The sequence below is a fragment of the Palaemon carinicauda genome, chromosome 39 (assembly GCF_036898095.1).
Source record: "Palaemon carinicauda isolate YSFRI2023 chromosome 39, ASM3689809v2, whole genome shotgun sequence".
NCBI lineage: Eukaryota > Metazoa > Arthropoda > Malacostraca > Decapoda > Palaemonidae > Palaemon > Palaemon carinicauda.
In genome coordinates, this window is record NC_090763.1 from 68,752,828 (window position 1) to 68,775,228 (window position 22,401).

Genomic DNA, 22,401 nt, shown 5'->3' on the forward strand with positions numbered 1-22,401 from the left:
TGGATAAAAACTTGTCGTCTAACGTGTTTTGGATCCATAACAGATGTGCCGTTGCAAAGGCAATACCCGTCTGTGGTCAACCTGCCACAGATGTCTTTCATTGTAAACAAAGGGGAGGCTTGCGCTATTTTGGCAAAAATATTTGTTTTCTAGAACGACGATGAGTAAACTGGATGATTTAATAGTCAATTGAATAATTAAGGTTAGTAACTATGTCTATATAAGGCTATATAAAAGAGTTGATTCATAATTCTGACCATCCTTCGCATTCATATTTTCCCAAGTTGCACTATCCTGTACATAATATTAGATATGCAGTTAATTTCAAATTTATTGCCTTCTCCATCATAAATTTCAACATTTTATAGTATTAAAATTTTTTGGGGTGAATGTAGCTCGTTGGGACACGGTGAGCTACGAATATGGTTGTGTAAGGATGGGTCATAGGGGCCATACCCCCTGGGAGGTAGGTAGATAAGAAGATGGCTCCTAAGGTTAGGTTAGGTAAGGAACCGTAGGTTAGGTGTTCTTGTGTCTAATAACCTTTGAAAAAGTTTTTACAAAATGTCCCAACAAACTACAAAGGCTTCTTCTGTTGAACTAGTTGACAGGTCTCGTATCAATTTGTATCATGATTTTACCGCTTGGCCTATAGAATCCTGCTTTTCCTACTAGGGTTGCAGCTTGGTTAGTACAGTAAAGATAGATGAATTGGAAGCTATTTTGTTCCAATTCCCTAAGCTAAAATTTACTTATCCTTTTCTTTTTATTAAAAAACTAAGTCCATACTAGTTTGCATAATTTTCAATATTAAACTTAGCCGGTGATTATATAAGCTGCAACTCTGTTGCTCGACAGAAAACTCTACGTTAAAAATCCGCCAGCGATCGCTATGCAGGTAGGGGGTGTACTACAACAGCGCCATCTGTCGTGCAGGTACTCAGTACTCAATGTAAACACAGAACTCAATTTTCTCTCTGTCGGGCTACCGGCAAGACCTACTAATTCGCTGTGCTAACTGGATTTGTTTTCACAACTATTGGTGAAGTACACTATTCTAGTTTTGAGCTTTCGCTATGCAGGTGTTTTATCTTCATCTCAAAACTTGAACTCATTTTGGATAGATTTAATTATGGTGACAAAGATAGTATGGACTTTCTTTCACTTTTAAATGGCCGACCCTTCCCTTACACGGAAGTATGTTTAGGCTTTTAGTAAATATATCACGTTATAAATTTTCCTCTATATATTTATCTCTCCGCCTTTATTAGGCCTCTTCGATTAACTTTCCATTTATTATAAACATATGAAATAATTTTAATGTTTTGTTTATATAGAACTTTCCTAAGAGTAGGGGGTCCTAACTTGGAAACCGAAGTTAATCAACGTTGAGCCCTTTATATTGTAGTTAGCTTTTATAGAGCTAAGGAATTAAAACTTTTTAAATGTAATATTTTATGAAAGATTTTCTTTGATAGTCTTCGTACTGTTTTCAAAGATGAACTAACGTTTAGTTTTTTATGCTACGCAGTTGTTGACGTTCAGGACGTTCAACATGCGCTCTATCGTTACGATAGAGAGAGAGTGTATCACGGTTTCACTTTGCAGTAAGAGTAAATCGATTCTGACGTTTTGTTCATTCTTTCTTAGCTTAAATGTTTTAAATTCTAATTTAAAGGAACTTTTTAATTGAAAAACCTTTCAGTTTTTTCCTTTAGTCAAATAACATGTTTGTTTTGACGATATATAATTGGGCTCTTCTCTTAGGTGCGAAATCAAGAGAGAAAGAGAGAGAGAGAGATAGAGACGGAGGGAGAGAGAGGAGAGTAAACGTTCCGTTCAAGGGGGTAACGTTGTTCTCGTGTTACTCTCGTCCCTAGTCTCTGTACGGGGAGGAAAGATAAAACGTTTTTAGGTTTTTATTCTCGTCCCCAGGCTATGTGCGGTGAGAGATTTAAAACGTAGTTATATGAACTAGTGTTTAGTCTCTTTCCCAGCCACTGATTTTTCTTTTTATCTTAAATATGTTTTCTGTTTTTTGCTGGTATTATGAGCTTGCATTATACAACTAATTTCGCAATTACTACCTTTTAATGAAGGGTAGAATTGCATGTTTCAGGTAGAAATAAGTGCAAAACAGAAAATCGAAGTGATAAAGTGATATACGCAAAGTGTTACAGTGCGCAAAGTGTTACAGTGTTGCGTCCGAGGGTTCGTCTGTTCGTGCCTGTCGTCCTCCCAGTCCGGGACCTCTTGCAAGCTCCCAAGCCCAGGGGAGAAGCAATGTCGTACGACCAAAGGGTTCGAGAGGCTTTAATCAGCGAACAGACGTTCCCTCCGTGGTTTCGGGCGTATCTACCCAAGATCGCCCCACCCACACAAAGACGAGAGAGCCCATTTATTCCTCGTCTGCGGAAGAGATTTCTCGTAAGAAACCATGGACCAAGGTCTCGCGGCTTCTTAAGCGCAAGTCGGTCCCTTCCGCGCAAGTCCAACGGCCCAGTTGTAGCCACTGGGTCAGTTCGGACTCGCTGCAGTCTTCCGACGACTGCTCACCTCCTAAGAGAGGCAAAGCGGTACCGCATCAGGCAGTCACACCGTCTGTTGCCGCACCTTCTCCTGTAGACCCTAAGTGGTCTTTGCTGCAGACCATGCAGTCTCAGTTAACGTCATTGATGCAGGACTTTCGTGCGGAGAAGGTTGACACTGCACCAACCTCTAGCCTACAACCAACCACGGTTGTGCGTCCTGTGGACGCTGAGGCGACCTTCTGCCGCACTCCAGCTGAGAGAGTCCCGCCACCCATGCGTTCCAGTGTACCCTGCCAGCCGCATGTTGACGTTCAGCGACGCACGGAACCTTCCGTTGACGTTCGCGAGGTACAACAACAGTCTAAGTTGTTTTGTTTTGACGCGGTGCGTCAACCTCCGCATTCTAGAGTTGTTTTGACTGCTCAGTCTAGGCAGTCAAAGCAGTCTCGAGTGGACGCTGTACGTCCTCACGCACCTGTTGTGGTTGACAGTTCAGTTGTTGACAGTTCACAGACTGTCAAGCAGTTACATGACGTTGCGTTCTGGTCCGCTACTAATGCACCAGTGAGAGACTCAGCTTTTATCGGACAAGGTTCCTGTAGATGAGGAAGTTGCTGTTCTCCCTCCTACTGATATTCCCTTGAGGACTCTGTCAGATGGAGAGGAGCCTTAAGCTGCTTAGCCTACTATGGACTTTAATTAAATCATGATGATTTTTTTAAGGATCTTCGTCCGGATCTTGTAACTGCTGCTCCTCGTTCGCCTAAACGTCAGAACTTACACTAGGCCTAGCTACTTCGAAGCCGTTGTTTTTAAGCTAGTGCTCTCTCGCTCTCCTAGAGAGCGTTACGTTGGCTAGGCGACTGGTTTTTTCACCAGGAGGAGTTTGGGGGATACAGCCTTTGCTTTCCCTTCTTTTAAACTGGTTTATAGAGCGAGAGTCTGATCTGACACGAGAGAAGTTCTCGGCTTGGGAGTTCATGCCTCTGCCCAGATAGACTTCTCAATTCTAGTAGACTCTCCCTGGCGCCTAGCCAGGAGACGCTCCAAGTTGTTTACAGGTCAACTTCTCAGCTGTTGTCGAGCCTTTGAAGTTTTGCTGTACTATTATGTCACGCATAACAAGGCTTTCAGGGATGGTAAACGGTTCCGCCTCAGTCGCTAACCCCGTCTGTTGCCACACCTGCTCCCGTAGACCCTAAATGGGCTTTGCTGCAAGACATGCAGTCCAAGCTTGTGTCCTTGATAGAGGACTTAAATGCGGAGAAGAACCTTCTGGCCAACAACCTTCCAACCGGTCGGTTGTGCGCCCTGTTGACGCTGTGGTAACCTACTCGCGTCTGCCAGTTGAGGTGGTTCCTCCACCGATGCGACCCAGTGTGGGTTGCCAGCCGCACGTTGGCGTTAAGCGACGCTCGGAGGTGGTTGTTGACGTTCAGGACGTTCAACAACCAGCAGAGGTGACTTGTTGTGACGCAGTGCGTCAACCTCAGCAACCCGGTAGGGTGTTGACTGCACAACCCAGACGGTCTAGACAGTTTCGGGTTGATGCTGTACTTCCTCGCGCACCCATGGTTGTTGACAGTTCACAGACTGTGCAGCAGTTCCATGATTTTGCGTCCGGCTCCGTCACGCATCCACCAGTGCGACCGGATTCAACGAGTCAGACGTTGCCCACTCCGTTGCCGTTTCCTCATCAGTTTCGGATGAGGAACCCTCTGATGAGGACGTTGCTGAACAAGACGATCAGCCCCCAGCCCTGCTATCCATCCAGAAGATGCTGAAGAAGGAACGCTGCTCAGTCAGGCTGTGGATGAGTCTGGTAGGGACGCTGTCATCCGTGGATCAATTTGTGTCACTAGGAAGACTACACCTCCATCCTCTTCTATACCATCTAGCTTTTCACTGGAAAAAGGACAAGACGCTAGAAGCGGTCTCGATCCCGGTTTCCGAAAAGATAAAGTCTTGTCTGATTTGGTGAAAGGACTATATCAACCTAAGAGAGGGTCTTCCCCTGACTGTTCAGACTCCCAACCACGTTCTCTTCTCGGACGCATCGGACGTAGGCTGGGGTGCGACATTAGACGGTCGGGAATGCTTGGGATTATGGAACTCGAGTCAAAGGACAATGCATTTCAACTGCAAGGAGCTACTGGCAGTACGTCTGGCCTGGAAAAGCTTCAGGTCTCTCCTTCAAGGAAAAGTGGTGGAGGTGAACTCGGGCAACACCACGGCTTTGGCGTACATCTCCAAGCAAGGAGGGACCTACTCTCTGACGTTGTACGAGATCGCATGGGACCTCCTCACTTGGTCAAAAGGTCTAGACATATCACTAGTAACGAGGTTCATCCAAGGCAACTTGAATGTCTTGGCAAAGTGTCTCAGTCGAAAGGGATAAATAATTCCAACAGAATGGACCCTCCACAAGGATGCATGCAAGAGACTTTGGGCCACCTGGGGCCAGCCAACCATAGATCTCTTCGCAACCTCGATGACCAAGAGGCTCCCAATATTTTGCTCTCCAATCCCGGACCCAGCAGTCAACGGCCTTACCACGTTGAAAACACCGCTTCTCGTCCGATCAGCGAACTTAAGCAACGTTGGGTCTGGTCAGTACTTGGATGGGTGACCGCCTGGGAACACCAGATACTGTTGGCATTAGCAGTTCATATAGATGCCTTTCTCCTAGATTGGTCACATCTAGATCTATATGCATTCCCTCCGTTCAAGTTTGTCAACAAGGTACTGCAGAAGTTCGCCTCTCACGAAGGGACAAGGTTGACGCTAGTTGCTTCCCTCTGGCCCGCGAGAGAATGGTTCACCGAGGTACTTCGATGGCTAGTAGACGTTCCCAGAACACTTCCCCTAAGGGTGGACCTTCTACGTCAGCCACACGTAAAAAAGGTACACCAAGGCCTCCACGCTCTTCGTCTGACTGCCTTCAGACTATCGAAAGACTCTCGAGAGCTAGAGGCTTTTCGAAGGAGGCAGCCAGAGCGATTGCTAGAGCAAGGAGAACATCCACCCTTAGAGTCTACCAATCGAAGTGGGAAATCTTCCGAAACTGGTGCAAGTCAGTATCCGTATCCTCGACCAGTACCTCTGTAACTTAAATAGCTGACTTCCTCTTACTTCTGAGGAAAGAACGATCTCTTTCAGCTCCCACTATCAAGGGTTACAGAAGCATGTTGGCATCAGTCTTCCGTCACAGAGGCTTAGATCTTTCCAACAATAAAGATCTACAGGACCTCCTTAAGTCTTTTGAGACCACGAAGGAGCGTCGTTTGGTTACACCTGGTTGGAATTTAGACGTGGTACTAAGATTCCTTATGTCAGACAGGTTCGAACCGCTACAATCAGCCTCCCTGAAAGATCTCACCTTAAAGACTCTTTTCCTGGTATGCTTAGCCACAGCTAAAAGAGTCAGTGAGATTCATGCCTTCAGCAAGAACATCGGATTCTCATCCGAAACGGCTACATGTTCTACAACTTGGTTTTCTAGCCAAAAACGAGCTGCCTTCTCGGCCTTGGCCAATATCGTTCGATATTCCAAACTTATCGTATGGTTGGAAATGAACTAGAAAGAGTCTTATGCCCTGTAAGAGCTCTTAAGTTCTATTTAAAACGAACTAAACCTTTACGAGGCCCGTCTGAAGCTTTATGGTGTTCAGTTAAGAAACCATCTTGGCCTATGTCAAAGAATGCTTTATCCTATTTTATCAGACTGTTAATACGAGAAGCTCATTCCCATCTGAATGAGGAAGACCAAGCTTTGCTGAAGGTAAGGACACACGAAGTTAGAGCTGTCGCAACTTCCGTGGCCTTTAAGCAAAATAGATCTCTGCAAAGTATAATCGACGCAACCTATTGGAAAAGCAAGTCAGTGTTCGCGTCTTTTTATCTTAAGAATGTCCAGTCTCTTTAAGAGAACTGCTACACTCTGGGACCATTCGTAGCAACGAGTGCAGTAGTGGGTGAGGGCTCAACCACTACAATTCCCTAATTCCATAACCTTTTTAATCTTTCTCTTGAAATGTTTTTTATTGTTTTTTGGGTTGTCCGGAAGGCTAAGAAGCCTTTCGCATCCTGGTTGATTTGGCGGGTGGTCAAATTCTTTTCTTGAGAAGCGCCTAGATTAGAGGTTTTGATGAGGTCCTGTAGTATGGGTTGCAACCCTTGATACTTCAGCTCCTAGGGGTCGCTCAGCATCCTAAGAGGATCGCGAGGCTCCGTAAGGAAGACGTACTTAAAAAGGCAGAGTAATTGTTCAAGTCGACTTCCTTACCAGGTACTTATTTATTTTATGTTTGTTATTTTGAATAACTGCTAAAATGAAATAAAAAATCCTTAGCTCAAAATAATGTAAACAATTATTGCTGGTCTCTACCCACCCCCCTGGGTGTGAATCAGCTTATATAATCACCGGCTAAGTTTAATATTGAAAAATGTTATTTTTCAATATTAATCTTACCCGATAATCATGTAGCTGTCAACTCTGTTGCCGACAGAAATCTACGGTAGGGATACGCCAGCGATCGCTATACAGGTGGGGGTGAACACCACAGCGCCATCTGTGGTCAGGTACTCCAGTACTTCTTGTCAACACCACCTCAATTTTTCCTCTGTCGTGCCTCCGGCTAGACCTACATGGATACGCTGTTGATTCTGGAGTTATTGCTCACGATTTGGTGATGTATTTGCTCTAGAATTTAGCCTTCGCTATTCAGGAAGCTATATCATTAGCTTAGCAAGAATTTGATTTAATTTTTTATTTAATTTTGGTACGAAGAGAGTATGAACTCTCTTTCACTTTTAAATGGCCGACCCTTCCCTTAGACGGAAGTGTTGGTGTCGAAGAGAGTATAGACTCTCTTAATTTTGCTTAACAAAAGTTATAGATTTATTTTATATCTCTCCGCCTTTTATAGGCCTCTTTGATTAACTTCCTTAAATTATTATAAACTTATTAAAATTAATTTTTATATTTGTTTATATTCGACCTTTCCTAATAGTAGGCGGTCTTTTCTTGGATCCGAAGTTAATTAACATTGAGCCCGTCATTTCGTTTTTACCTGTTAACATATTATGCTATTTTAATGTTTTTTAAAGAATTTCTTTGATAGTCTTGTACTGTTTTCAAAGTTGAACTAACGTTTTGTTTTGTCTCTGCAGTTGTTGACGTTCAGAACGTTCAACTTGCGCTCTATCGTTACGATAGAGAGAGAGTCTATCACGGTGTCACGTTGCAGTAAGAGTAAACCGATTCTAGCGTTTTGTTCATTCTTTCTTAGCTTAAATGGTTTTAATTCTAATAAAGGAACTTTTTATTTGGGAAATCTTTCAGTTTTTTTCCTTTAACAATAATATGTTTTAACGATATATATATTGGGCTCTTCTCTCAGGTGCTAAGTCAAGAGAGAGAGAGAGAGAGATAGAGACGGAGGGAGAGAGAGGAGGATAAACGTTTCGTTCAAGCGGGTAACGTTGTTATCGTTTTTGCTCTTCTCCCTAGTCTCCTTAGGGGAAGAAGGTAAACGTTTCTAGAGTTTTATTCTTGTTCTCAGGCTTTATGCGGTGAGAGATTTTAAACGTAGTTTATTTGATCTAGTGTTTAGTCTCTTTTCCAGCCACTGAATTATTTATCTTTCATTATGTTTTTCTGTTACATTGTAATACTGTTTTCGCAATTACTAACTTTTAATGAAGGATAGAATTGCGTGTTTCAGGTACAAACCACTTAAAGTTTCGAGTTCAGTGAAATAAGTGCAAACAGAAAATCAAAAGTGATAAAGTGATAAGCGCAAAGTGTTACAGTGTTGCGTTCGAGGGTTCGTCTGTTCGTGCCAGTTGTTCGCCTAGTCTGGGACCTCTTACAAGCTCCCAAGCCCAGGGGAGAAGTAATGTCGAAGGACTTATGGGTTCAGCAGGCCTTGATCGACGAACAGACGTTTCCCTCCGTGGTTTCGGGTGTTACCAACTCACGTAACCAACGTGATCACCCCACCCACACAAAGACGAGAGAGCCCTTTTATTCCTCGTCTGCGGAAGAGGTTTCTCGCAGAAACCATGGACCAAATCTTGCAGCTTTTAAGTGCAAGTCGGTCCCTTCCGCGCAAGTCCAACTCCTAGGTGTAGCCATTAGCACTGGGTCAGTTCGGACTTGCTGCAGTACGACAACTGCACACCTCCCAGAGAGGCAAGGTGGTATCGCAACAGACAGTAACTCCGTCTGTTGCCGCACCAGCTGTTTTAGACCCTCAGTTTCAACGGACAGTAGCTCCGTTTGTTGTTGTCTTTCTTAAACTCTAGTGGTCTATGCTGCTGACAATGCAGTCTCAGCTTGCGGTGTTGATGCAGGAGTTTCAGGCAGAGAAGGTTAGCACACCTCCTCCTGCGAGCGCTCTTCCACCTCTACGCAGTCCAGCCTGCCAGACGTATGATGTTGAGGTTCCTCAAGCTACCTCCACGCGTGAGCTGCCGCATTGGGAGTTGCCAGATACCAGCGCTGTGCAGCTCATGAGGCAGCCGCCTCAACTCCACCTCTGCGCAGGCCACCCTGCCAGACGTATGATGTTGAGGTTCCTCAACCTACCTCCACGCGTGAGCTGCCGCATTGGGAGTTGCCAGATACCAGCGCTGTGCAGCAACCTCCACTTTCCTTGAGGCAGGAGCCTCTTGCTTTGCGGCAACCTCCTCAACACTTGAGGCAGGAGCCTTATGCTTTGCAGCAACCTACTCTACCCTTGAGGCAGGAGCTTCATGTGTTGCGACAACCTCCTCCATCCTCGAGGCAGCAACCTCTTGCGTTGCGGCAACCTCCCCCATCCTTGAGGCAGCAACCTCAACTCTTGCGGCAGCCACCTCCACTCTTGAGGCAAGAACCTCAACTCTTGAGGCAAGAGCCTCAACTCTTGAGGAACCTCATGCTATGAGGCAGCCGCCTCAACGCATGCAGCAACCGCATTCTTCACAGCATGAGCCTCTCTCTGCGCAGCTACCTCCTCAACCCTTGAGGCAGACGCAACTCTTGAGGCAGGAACTTCACAGGAGCCTCATGCTATGCGGCATCCTCCTCAAACCATGAGGCAGGAGCCTCATGCTTTGCGGCATCCTCCTCAACCCATGAGGCAGGAGCCTCATGCTATGCGACATCCTCCTCTACCCATGAGGCAGCCTCATGCTATGCGGCATCCCCCTCAACCCATGAGGCAGGAGCCTCATGCTATGCGGAATCCTCCTCAACCCATGAGGCAGGAGTCTCATGCTATGAGGAGCCTCATGCTATGCATCCTCCTCAACGCATGCGGCATAAGCCTCATCCCTTGCAGCTTGAGCCTCATCCCATGCAGCATGAGCCTCATACCATGCAGCATGAGCCTCATCCCATGCAGCATGAGCCTCATCCCATGCAGCATGAGCCTCATCCCATGCAGCATAAGCCGCACGCCATGCAACATGCTCTGCTTACCTTACAGCATGCTCTACATACAGCATGCTCTGCATACAGCATGCTCTGCATACCTTACCGCATGCTTCTCAGTCACACATCTTTGGTTGTTGCCAACTCACTAGACTGTCAAGCAGTTTCATAACGTTGCCTTCTAGTCTGCTGCTTTTGCACCAGTGAAACCCTCACTGAGAAAACTTAGCTTTTCTCGGATATGGTTCCTGTAGATGAGAAAGTGCTATTCTCCCTCCTTCTGATATTCCCTTGAGGACTCTGTCATTTGGAGAGGAGCCTTTAGCTGCTTAGCCTCCTATGGACTTTTATTTAAGCATAACATGCTTCCAGGGAGGGTAATGGTTCCACTTCAGTCGCTAACCCCGTCTGTTACCACACCTGCTTCCATAGACCTTGAGCTGTGTTGCAAGACATGCAGTCCAAGCTTAGTCCTTGTTAGAGGATTTTTTGTTTACGGAGTCAGTGTGTCACTGGGAAGACGTTCAACAACCAGCAGAAGTGACTTGTTGTGACGCAGTGCGGCAACCTCAGCAACCCGATAAGGAGTTGTCTTTACGACCCAGACAGTCTAGACAGCTTCGGGTTGTCACTGTACTTCCTCGCTTTCCCATGGTTGACAGTTCACAGACTGTGCAGCAGTACCATGATCTTGTGTCCGGCTCCGTCAGACGACTAGCTTTTAAGAGCTCCCACAAGTCGTCGCTGTCTGGAGATTCTCAGATGGACTATGGATCTGACCAAGGAACTGGGCCTCCTGGTCAATTTTGAGGAGTCCCAGCTCGTCCCATCCCAGACCATTGTCTTCCTGGGTATGGATCTTCAGAGTCGAGCTTTTCGGGCTTTTCCGTCGGCCCCAAAGATCTACTAAGCCCTAGATTGCTTCCAGAGCATGCTGAGAAGGAACCGATGCTCAGTCAGGTAGTGGATGAGTCTAACAGGGACACTTTCATCGCTGGCCCTGTTCATCGAGTTAGGGAGACCCCACTTCCCCCCCCTTCAGTATCATCTAGCGGCTCACTGGATAAAGGACATGACGCTAGAGACGATCTCAGTTCCTGTTTCCGAAGAGAGGAGGTCTACTCTCACGTGGTGAAAGAACAGCTTTCTTCTCAAGGAAGTCTACCTTTGGCTGTTCAGAAACCCGACCGCCATCTCTTCTCTGACGCATCAGACACGGGCTGGGGTGCGACTTTGGACGGACAGGAATGCTCGGGTACATGGAATCAGGAGCTAAGGACACTTCACATCTATTGCAAGGAGCTGTTGGCGGTTCATCTGGCCTTGTTAAACTTCAAGTCCCTCCAGCTTAACAAGGTGGTGGAGGTGGACTCTGACAACACCACAGCCTTGGCTTACATCTCCAAGCAGGGAGGGACTCTTTCGTGGAAGTTGTTCTAGATCGCAAGGGACCTCCTCATCTGGTCAAAAGATCGAAAGCTCACGCTGGTAACGAGGTTCATTCAGGGCGATATGAATGTCATGGCAGATCGCCTCAGCCGGAAGGGTCAGGTCATCCCCACAGAGTGGACCCTTCACAAGAATGTTTGCAGCAGACTTTGGGCCCTGTGGGGTCAGCCAACCATAGATCTGTTCGCTACCTCGATAACCTAGAGGCTCCCGTTGTATTGTTCTCCGATTACAGACCCAGCAGCAGTTCACGTGGATGCTTTTCTGCTGGATTGGTCCCATCTCGACCTTTATGCATTCCCGCCGTTCAAGATTGTCAACAGGGTACTTCAGAAGTTCGCCTCTCGCTAAGGGACACGGCTGACGTTGGTTGGCTCCGCTCTGGCCCGCGAGAGAATGGTTCATAGAGGTACTGCAATGGCTGGTCAACATTCCCAGGACTCTTCCTCTAGGAGTGGACCTTCTACGTCTACCTCACGTAAAGAAGGTACATCCAAACCTCCACGCTCTTCGTCTGACTGCCTTCAGACTTTCGAAAGACTCTCAAGAGCTAGGGGCTTTTCGAAGGAGGCAGCCAGAGCGATTGCCAGAGCAAGGAGGACATCTACTCTCAGAGTCTATCAGTCTAAAGGGGAAGTCTTCCGAAGCTGGTACAAGGCCAATGCAGTTTCCTCATCCAGTACCACTGTAACCCAGATTGCTGACTTCCTGTTACATCTAAGGAACGTAAGGTCCCTTTCAGCTCCTACGATTAAGGGTTACAGAAGTATGTTGGCAGCGGTTTTCCGCCACAGAGGCTTGGATCTTTCCACCAACAAAGATCTACAGGACCTCCTTAGGTCTTTTAAGATCTCAAAGGACCGTCGGTTGTCCACTCCAGGCTGGAATCTAGACGTGGTCCTAAGGTTCCTTATGTCATCAAGATTTGAACCTCTCCAATCAGCCTCTTTTAAGGACCTCACATTAAAAACTCTTTTCCTCGTGTGCTTGACAACAGCTAAAAGAGTAAGTGAGATCCACGCCTTCAGCAGGAACATAGTTTTCACATCTGAAACGGCTACATGTTCCTTGCAGCTCGTTTTTTTTTTTTTGCTAAAACGAGCTTCCTTCACGTCCTTGGCCTAAGTCGTTCGAGATCCCAAGCCTGTCCAACTTGGTGGGGGACGAACTGGAGAGAGTATTTTGCCCAGTTAGAGCTCTTAGGTACTATCTAAAAAGGTCATAACCTTTACGAGGACAATCAGAAGCCTTATGGTGTGCTATCAAGAAGCCTTCTCTTCCAAGGTCTAAGAACTCAGTTTCTTACCTATTCAGGCTCCTGATTAGGGAAGCACATTCTCATCTGAAGGAAGAAGACCTTGCTTTGCTGAAGGTAAGGACACATGAAGTGAGAGCTGTGGCTACTTCAGTGGCCCTCAAACAGAACCGTTCTCTGCAGAGTGTTATGGATGCAACCTATTGGAGAAGCAAGTCAGTGTTCGCATCATTCTATCTCAAAGATGTCCAGTCTCTTTACGAGAACTGCTACACCCTGGGACCATTCGTAGCAACGAATGCAGTAGTAGGCGGGGGCTCAGCCACTACATTCCCATAATCCCATAACCTTTTTAACCTTTCTCTTGAATACTTTTTATGGGTTGTACGGTCGGCTAAGAAGCCTTCCACATCCTTGTTGATTTGGCGGGTGGTCAATTCTTTCTTGAGAAGCGCCGAGGTTAAAGGTTGTGATGAGGTCCTTTAGTATGGGTTGCAGCCCTTTATACTTCAGCACCTAAGAGTCGTTCAGCATCCTAAGAGGACCGCTACGCTCAGTAAGGAAGACGTACTTAATAAAGGCAGAGTAATGGTTCAAGTCGTCTTCCTTACCAGGTACTTATTTATTTTATGTTATTTTTGAATAACTAATAAAATAAAATACGGGATACTTAGCTTCTTTGTTAACATGTATGCTGGTCTCCACCCACCACCCTGGGTGTGAATCAGCTACATGATTATCGGGTAAGATTAATATTGAAAAATGTTATTTTCATTAGTAAAATAAATTTTTGAATATACTTACCCGATAATCATGATTTAATTGACCCACCCTTCCTCCCCATAGAGAACCAGTGGACCGAGGAAAAAATTGAGGTGGTGTTGACAAGAAGTACTGGAGTACCTGACCACAGATGGCGCTGTGGTGTTCACCCCCACCTGTATAGCGATCGCTGGCGTATCCCTACCGTAGATTTCTGTCGGCAACAGAGTTGACAGCTACATGATTATCGGGTAAGTATATTCAAAAATTTATTTTACTAATGAAAATAACATTTTTATAATAAAATAAATTTTTGAATATACTTACCAGGTGATTATATATTAAAGGACCCTCCCTTCCTCCAATAGAGACCCAGTGGACCGAGGAGAAAATTGAGTTCTGTGTTTACATTGAGTACTGAGTACCTGCACGACAGATGGCGCTGTTGTAGTACACCCCCTACCTGCATAGCGATCGCTGGCGGATTTTTAACGTAGAGTTTTCTGTCGAGCAACAGAGTTGCAGCTTATATAATCACCGGGTAAGTATATTCAAAAATTTATTTTATTATAAAAATAACATTTTATCGTCAAATTTACATTTTCGATTAAAAGCAATTTCCTACCCAAATTTGATAATGAATACCCTGTACTGTATTTGTGCAGGATAGCTTCTACGGATTGCTGAGAGAGTGATGAGTGGAAGGGTACTGGCATTTCTGGTGTTGCCATTTGTTGCTTTGTTGCTGCTCTCCTGCCCAAGTCGGGCCTGTACCTCACACTTCCCACGTCCGATGTGGCATTACCCTTACTTAGTCTGACCAAAGATGGGAGACCCTGTATCCTGACTTATCTAAGCTGACTTAGGACATCATGTCCTTATTCATCTTACATCAAAATATCTCTGAATGGCATGTGAGGAATAATATACTGTAAAATTGCCTCAGATTTTCTTTTTACATTGCCTAGGCCTAATAATATTAGTGAACAAGTGCTAACCCCCAAAATTTAAGATTACAGTATCCATTTTGTAGACTATTCTGTAGGTAAGGCCTCTGTCAGATTCTAAAATGACATAGCATAACTTGGACTATGGGAGGCTCCACACCAGGCTGTTGCATTAAAATTTAGGTACTGTAGTTTGACATTAAAACTGAATTATTCTGCATTACTCTAAAGTCAAATTAAGGACAGTATTGACTTGTTTAATTGCCAGAGGCCTGATAAACCCATTTCCTTTTGGTACCCCCTCTTAGCTTGTTAGATGTAGGGTTTAAGAGTGCCTTTAGAAGTGGTAGCTGCAATAAGAAATGGAACTGCCAAATTAGGTATGTATTAGCCTCACAATGAGAGCGTTGGCCTGAAATGTTTCTTGAAAAGGGGGTTGGGGTAATTTCTACTATCTTTACAGTGTAGAAACATGGGAAATATGAAGAAAACCAAAACACAGTACGTAAGGGATTTGTAAAGCCAAAGGACACTATCTACCATCCATTATTGAGAGTTACTAGCTTAATCAAGTATGTAGCATGTGGAATATAGTACATGATATGAAAATATGCTGTACTTCAATATTGTAATATCAGATAGAAAAAAACATCATCCATTAATTAAATACTATTGTCAGCTAATGAGAAAATCTGGATTTAAGAATTGATCATATTTGTTGAGCATAGCAAGTAGTTTTCATTCAAGGTGTCGACTCAGCAATATGAAAAAAATTCTCTTAATTTTCATTATCTTTCCTATATTAGAATGGGATGAGTACCTCTCAATTAAGTTTTAAAATTCTCATGGTGCATTTTTTTCAGCTTCGAAGATGAAACCAGGCAGCCTTTTAAGGGCGTGTGCCCAGTGCATTGCTCAAAGTCTTGGTAGGACAGCCAGCCATCTAACAGTCACAGAAACTATGGAGAAAGTGAGTTATTTAAAGAATTATTAGCTTTCGTGTTTTGTTTGTTATGAAAATGCTAAGGCATTTGATTTTGTGAATTTTTTGTGTTATCAGTTGCATCTGTTTGTTTCTTGCAATTTTTACCTAGTACAGCAATACCTCTCAATAATTTATTTTGGTTTATTTTTACGTAAGGAGTGATCTCTAAATGGAAAGAAATGGGATTTTTAATTTTTTTTTGAGTAATGTAGCATTGATAGATTTAGTTTAGCACCACTATGATATTTGTTCATATAAAATACATTTGTTCCGTAACCGAAATACAAACCACGCTATTTACAAAGGGTTACCTTTTAGCGCAGCTGAAATGGCGAGCCATTAGAATTTAATGAGGGTGTATTACCCCCGCGCTAGTTAGCGGGGGGGGGGGGGGGGGTAGGGGAGTGGTAGCTAGCTACCCCTCCTCCCCCTCACACACAGGTGAATGCTCACTGCTCACTTTCACTTTTGGCTCGGACTGTGACAGACGTCTCTGTCTTGGTCCTCTCTTGGCAGCCATTGTTTGTTTTGTCTTTACTTATTCGCTTACTTTTCATTTACTCAATATATATGTAAACATGTTTTTTCAATATTAAACTTAGCCGGTGATTATATAAGCTGCAGCTCTGCAGAATCAATTTTCTCTCTGTCGTGCCACCGGCAAGACCTACTAAATTCGCTATTGCTTACTGGATTGGTTTTCACATATTTTGGTGAAGTACACATTTCTAGTTTTGAGCTTTCGCTATGCAGGTGTTTTATCTTCATCTCAAAACTTGAACTCGTTTTGGATAGATTTAATTATGGTGACAAGGAGAGTATGGACTCTCTTTCACTTTTAAATGGCCGACCCTTCCCTTAGACGGAAGTGTGTTTAGGTTTTTAGTAATTTTGCTTAACACGTTATAGATCTATATATTTTATAACGTTGAGCCCGTTATATCGTATTTAGCCTTTAAAGAATTTAAAACTTTTTAAAATTTAATGTTTTATGAAAGAATTTCTTTGATAGTCTTCGTACTGTTTTCAAAGATGAACTAACGTTTAGTTTTTTAGACTACGCAGTTGTTGACGTTCAGGACGTTCAACATGCGCTCTATCGTTACGATAGAGAGAGAGTGTATCACGGTTTCACTTTGCAGTAAGAGTAAATCGATTCTGACGTTTTGTTCATTCTTTCTTAGCTTAAATGTTTTAAATTCTAAATTAAAGGAACTTTTTATTTGGAAAACCTTTCAGTTTTTTCCTTTAGTCAAATAACATGTTTTTTTGACGATATATAATTGGGCTCTTCTCTTAGGTGCGAAATCAAGAGAGAAAGAGAGAGAGAGATAGAGACGGAGGGAGAGAGAGGAGAGAAAACGTTCCGTTCAAGCGGGTAACATTTTTCTCGAGTTGCTCTCGTCCCTAGTCGCTGTACGGGGAGGAAGGATAAAACGTTTTTAGTTTTTTATTCTCGTCCCCAGGCTATGTGCGGTGAGAGATTGAAAACGTAGTTATATGAACTAGTGTTTAGTCTTTTTCCCAGCCACTGATTTTTTTTATCTTAAAATATGTTTTCTGTTTTTTGCTGGTATTAATGAGCTTGCATTATACGACTGATTTCGCAATTACTACCTTTTAATGAAGGGTAGAATTGCGTGTTTCAGGTAGAAATCAGTAAAAGTTTCGATTTCAGTGAAATAAGTGCAAAACAGAAAATCGATAAAGTGATATGCGCAAAGTGTTACAGTGTTGCGTCCGAGGGTTCGTCTGTTCGTGCCTGTCGTTCACCTAGTCCGGGACCTCTTGCAAGCTCCCAAGCCCAGGGGAGAAGTAATGTCGAACGACTTATGGGTTCGAGAGGCCTTGATCAACGAACAGACGTTTTCCCTCTGTGGTTTCGGGCGTATCTACCCAAGATCGCCCCACCCACTCTAAGACGAGAGAGCCCATTTATTCCTTGTCTGCGGAAGAGGTTTCTCGTAAGAAACCATGGACCAAGGTCTCGCGGCTTATTAAGCGCAAGTCGGTCCTTTCCGCGCAAGTCCAACGGCCCAGTTGTAGCCACTGGGTCAGTTCGGACTCGCTGCAGTCTTCCGACGACTGCTCACCTCCTAAGAGAGGCAAAGCGGTACCGCATCAGGCAGTCACACCGTCTGTTGCCGCACCTTCTCCTGTAGACCCTAGTGGTCTTTGCTGCAGACCATGTAGTCTCAGTTAACGTCATTGATGCAGGACTTTCGTGCGGAGAAGGTTGACGCTGCACCAACCTCTAGCCTACAACCAACCACGGTTGTGCGTCCTGTGGACGCTGAGGCGACCTTCTCCCGCACTCCAAGAGAGTCCCGCCACCCATGCGTTCCAGTGTACCCTGCCAGCCGCATGTTGACGTTCAGCGACGCACGGAATCTTCCGTTGACGTTCGCGAGGTACAACAACAGTCTAAGTTGTTTTGTTTTGACGCGGTGCGTCAACTTCCGCATTCTAGAGTTGTTTTGACTGCTCAGTCTAGACAGTCAAAGCAGTCTCGAGTGGACACTGTACGTCCTCACACACCTGTTGTGGTTGACAGTTCAGTTGTTGACAGTTCACAGACTGTCAAGCAGTTACATGACGTTGCCTTCTGGTCTGCTACTTATGCACCAGTGAGAGACTCACTGAGGTAACCTAGCTTTTATCGGACAAGGTTCCTGTGGATGAGGAAGTTGCTGTTCTCCCTCCTACTGATATTCCCTTGAGGACTCTGTCAGATTGAGAGGAGCCTTAAGCTGCTTAGCCTCCTATGGACTTTAATTAAATCATGATGATTTTTTTAAGGATCTTCGTCCGGATCTTGTAACTGCTGCTCCTCGTTCGCCTAAACGTCAGAACTTACACTAGGCCTAGCTACTTCGAAGCCGTTGTTTTTAAGCTAGTGCTCTCTCGCTCTCCTAGAGAGCGTTACGTTGGCTAGGCGACTGGTTTTTGCACCAGGAGGAGTTTTTTTAGGGATACAGCCTTTGATTTCCCTTCTTTTAAACTGGCTTATAGAGCGAGAGTCTGATATGACACGAGAGAAGTTCTCGGCTTGAGAGTTCATGCCTCTGCCCAGATAGACTTCTCAATTCTAGTAGACTCGCCCTGGCGCCTAGCCAGGAGACGCTCCAAGTTGTTTTAAGGTCAACTTCTCAGCTTTTGTCAAACCTTTGAAGTTTTGCTGTACTATTATGTCACACATAACAAGGCTTTCAGGGATGGTAAACGGTTCCGCCTCAGTCGCTAACCCCGTCTGTTGCCACACCTGCTCCCGTAGACCCTAAATGGGCTTTGCTGCAAGCCATGCAGTCCAAGCTTGTGTCCTTGATAGAGGACTTAAATGCGGAGAAGAACCTTCTGGCCAACAACCTTCCAACCGGTCGGTTGTGCGCCCTGTTGACGCTGAGGTAACCTACTCGCGTCTGCCAGTTGAGGTGGTTCCTCCTTCTGGCCAACAACCTTCCAACCGGTCGGTTGTGCGCCCTGTTGACGCTGAGGTAACCTACTCGCGTCTGCCAGTTGAGGTGGTTCCTCCTTCTGGCCAACAACCTTCCAACCGGTCGGTTGTGCGACCTGTTGACGCTGAGGTAACCTACTCGTGTCTGCCAGTTGAGGTGGTTCCTCCACCGATGCGACCCAGTGTGGGTTGCCAGTCGCACGTTGACGTTAAGCGACGCTCGGAGGTGGTTGTTGACGTTCAGGACGTTCAACAACCAGCAGAGGTGACTTGTTGTGACGCAGTGCGTCAACCTCAGCAACCCGGTAGGGTGTTGACTGCACAACCCAGACGGTCTAGACAGTTTCGGGTTGATGCTGTACTTCCTCGCGCACCCATGGTTGTTGACAGTTCACAGACTGTGCAGCAGTTCCATAATATTGCGTCCGGCTCCGTCACGCATCCACCAGTGCGACCGGATTCAGCGAGTCAGACGTTGCCCACTCCGTTGCCGTTTCCTCATCAGTTTCGGATGAGGAACCCTCTGATGAGGACGTTGCTGAACAAGACGATCAGCCCCCAGCCCTGCTATCCATCCAGAAGATGCTGAAGAAGGAACGCTGCTCAGTCAGGCTGTGGATGAGTCTGGTAGGGACACTGTCATCCGTGGATCAATTTGTGTCACTAGGAAGACTACACCTCCGTCCTCTTCTATACCATCTAGCTTTTCACTGGAAAAAGGACAAGACGCTAGAAGCGGTCTCGATCCCGGTTTCCGGAAAGATAAAGTCTTGTCTGACTTGGTGAAAGGACTATATCAACCTTAGAGAGGGTCTTCCCCTAACTGTTCAGACTCCCAACCACGTTCTCTTCTCGGACGCATCGGACGTAGGCTGGGGTGCGACATTAGACGGTCGGGAATGCTCGGGATTATGGAACTCGAGTCAAAGGACAATGCATTTCAACTGCAAGGAGCTTCTGGCAGTACGTCTGACCTGGAAAAGCTTCAGGTCTCTCCTTCAAGGCAAAGTGGTGGAGGTGAACTCGGACAACACCACGGCTTTGGCGTACATCTCCAAGCAAGGAGGGACCTACTCTCTGACGTTGTACGAGATCGCAAGGGACCTCCTCACCTGGTCAAAAGGTCTAGACATATCACTAGTAACGAGGTTCATCCAAGGCAACTTGAATGTCATGGCAGATTGTCTCAGTCGGAAGGGACAAATAATTCCAACAGAATGGACCCTCCACAAGGATGTATGCAAGAGACTTTGGGCCACCTGGGGCCAGCCAACCATAGATCTCTTCGCAACCTCGATGACCAAGAGGCTCCCAATATTTTGCTCACCAATCCCGGACCCAGCAGCAGTTCATATAGATGCCTTTCTACTAGATTGGTCACATCTAGATCTATATGCATTCCCTCCGTTCAAGATTGTCAACAAGGTACTGCAGAAGTTCGCCTCTCACGAAGGGACAAGGTTGACGCTAGTTGCTTCCCTCTGGCCCGCGAGAGAATGGTTCACCGAGGTACTTCGATGGCTAGTAGACGTTCCCAGAACACTTCCCCTAAGGGTGGACCTTCTACGTCAGCCACGCGTAAAGAAGGTACACCAAGGCCTCCACGCTCTTCGTCTGACTGCCTTCAGACTATCGAAAGACTCTCGAGAGCTAGAGACTTTTCGAAGGAGGCAGCCAGAGCGATTGCTAGAGCAAGGAGAACATCCACCCTTAGAGTCTACCAATCGAAGTGGGAAATCTTCCGAAACTGGTGCAAGTCAGTATCCGTATCCTCGACCAGTACCCCTGTAACTCAAATAGCTGACTTCTTCTTATATCTGAGGAAAGAACGATCTCTTTCAGCTCCCACTATCAAGGGTTACAGAAGCATGTTGGCATCAGTCTTCCGTCACAGAGGCTTAGATCTTTCCAACATAAAGATCTACAGGACCTCCTTAAGTCTTTTGAGACCACGAAGGAGCGTCGTTTGGTTACACCTGGTTGGAATTTAGACGTGGTACTAAGATTCCTTATGTCAGACAGGTTCGAACCGCTACAATCAGCCTCCCTGAAAGATCTCACCTTAAAGACTCTTTTCCTGGTATGCTTAGCCACAGCTAAAAGAGTCAGTGAGATTCATACCTTCAGCAAGAACATCGGATTCTCATCCGAAACGGCTACATGTTCTACAACTTGGTTTTCTAGCCAAAAACGAGCTGCCTTCTCGGCCTTGGCCAATATCGTTCGATATTCCAAACTTATCGTATGGTTGGAAATGAACTAGAAAGAGTCTTATGTCCTGTAAGAGCTCTTAGGTTCTATTTAAAACGAACTAAACCTTTACGAGGCCCGTCTGAAGCTTTATGGTGTTCAGTTAAGAAACCATCTTGGCCTATGTCAAAGAATGCTTTATCCTATTTTATCAGACTGTTAATATGAGAAGCTCATTCCCATCTGAATGAGGAAGACCAAGCTTTGCTGAAGGTAAGGACACACGAAGTAGAGCTGTCGCAACTTCCGTGGCCTTTAAACAAAATAGATCTCTGCAAAGTATAATCGACGCAACCTATTGGAAAAGCAAGTCAGTGTTCGCGTCTTTTTATCTTAAGAATGTCCAGTCTCTTTACGAGAACTGCTACACTCTGGGACCATTCGTAGCAACGAGTGCAGTAGTGGGTGAGGGCTCAACCACTACAATTCCCTAATTCCATAACCTTTTTAATCTTTCTCTTGAAATGTTTTATTATTGTTTTTGGGTTGTCCGGAAGGCTAAGAAGCCTTTCGCATCCTACTTGATTTGGCGGGTGGTCAAAGTCATTTCTTGAGAAGCGCCTAGATTAGAGGTTTTGATGAGGTCCTGTTGTATGGGTTGCAACCCTTGATACTTCAGATCCTAGGGGTCGCTCAGCATCCTAAGAGGATCGCGAGGCTCCGTAAGGAAGACGTACTTAAAAAGGCAGAGTAATTGTTCAAGTCGACTTCCTTACCAGGTACTTATTTATTTTATGTTTGTTATTTTGAATAACTGCTAAAATGAAATACAAAATACTTAGCTCATAATAATGTAAACAAGTAATGCTGGTCTCTACCCACCCCCCTGGGTGTGAATCAGCTTATATAATCACCGGCTAAGTTTAATATTGAAAAATGTTATTTTTATTAATAAAATAAATTTTTGAATATACTTACCCGGTGATTATATATTAAAGGACCCTCCCTTCCTCCCCAATAGAGACCCAGTGGACCGAGGAGAAAATTGGTTCTGTGTTTACATTGAGTACTGAGTACCTGCTCGACAGATGGCGCTGTTGATGTACACCCCCTACCTGCATAGCGATCGCTGGCGTATTTTGAACGTAGAGTTTTTCTGTCGGGCAGCAGAGCTGCAGCTTATATAATCACCGGGTAAGTATATTCAAAAATTTATTTTATTAATAAAAATAACATTTCATGTTTGTATATATATTTGAGTATAGAAATAAGTAAGTTTCCTTTTCAGATTTGTGTGTGTAGTGTACGATATCTACGTGGAGTCCTCGGCAGTTAGGCCACCACGGCGAAATTTTATGGGTGGCGATCGAGTTTGACTTATGTCTTTCTCTCTCTCTCTCTTGAGGTC

The 22,401-nt window shown here is 45.1% G+C and overlaps 2 protein-coding genes and 1 non-coding gene across 5 annotated transcripts in view; 2 read left to right on the forward strand and 1 right to left on the reverse strand.

Moving 5' to 3' along the window:
• LOC137631246 (Golgi to ER traffic protein 4 homolog) overlaps nt 1-22,401 on the reverse strand; it is a 445,029-nt gene that overhangs the window by 271,407 nt on the left and 151,221 nt on the right. The gene's annotated exons all lie outside the window — the stretch shown is intronic.
• The window catches only part of LOC137631245 (uncharacterized), a 98,736-nt gene continuing 76,398 nt past the window's right edge, over nt 64-22,401 (forward strand). Inside the window, exons 1-3 of one of the 2 annotated variants that reach the window (XM_068363029.1) lie at nt 64-202; nt 14,083-14,331; nt 15,228-15,334. In XM_068363029.1, coding sequence (XP_068219130.1) covers nt 14,325-14,331; nt 15,228-15,334 — 114 coding nt within the window. In that variant the 5' untranslated portion in view covers nt 64-202; nt 14,083-14,324. The remainder of the gene's footprint in view (nt 203-14,082; nt 14,332-15,227; nt 15,335-22,401) is intronic. The other variant, XM_068363030.1, reaches the window with a different exon arrangement.
• LOC137631509 (5S ribosomal RNA) lies at nt 5,071-5,189 on the forward strand. Its single transcript, XR_011041902.1, has one exon. It is a non-coding gene; the product is annotated as a 5S ribosomal RNA (ribosomal RNA).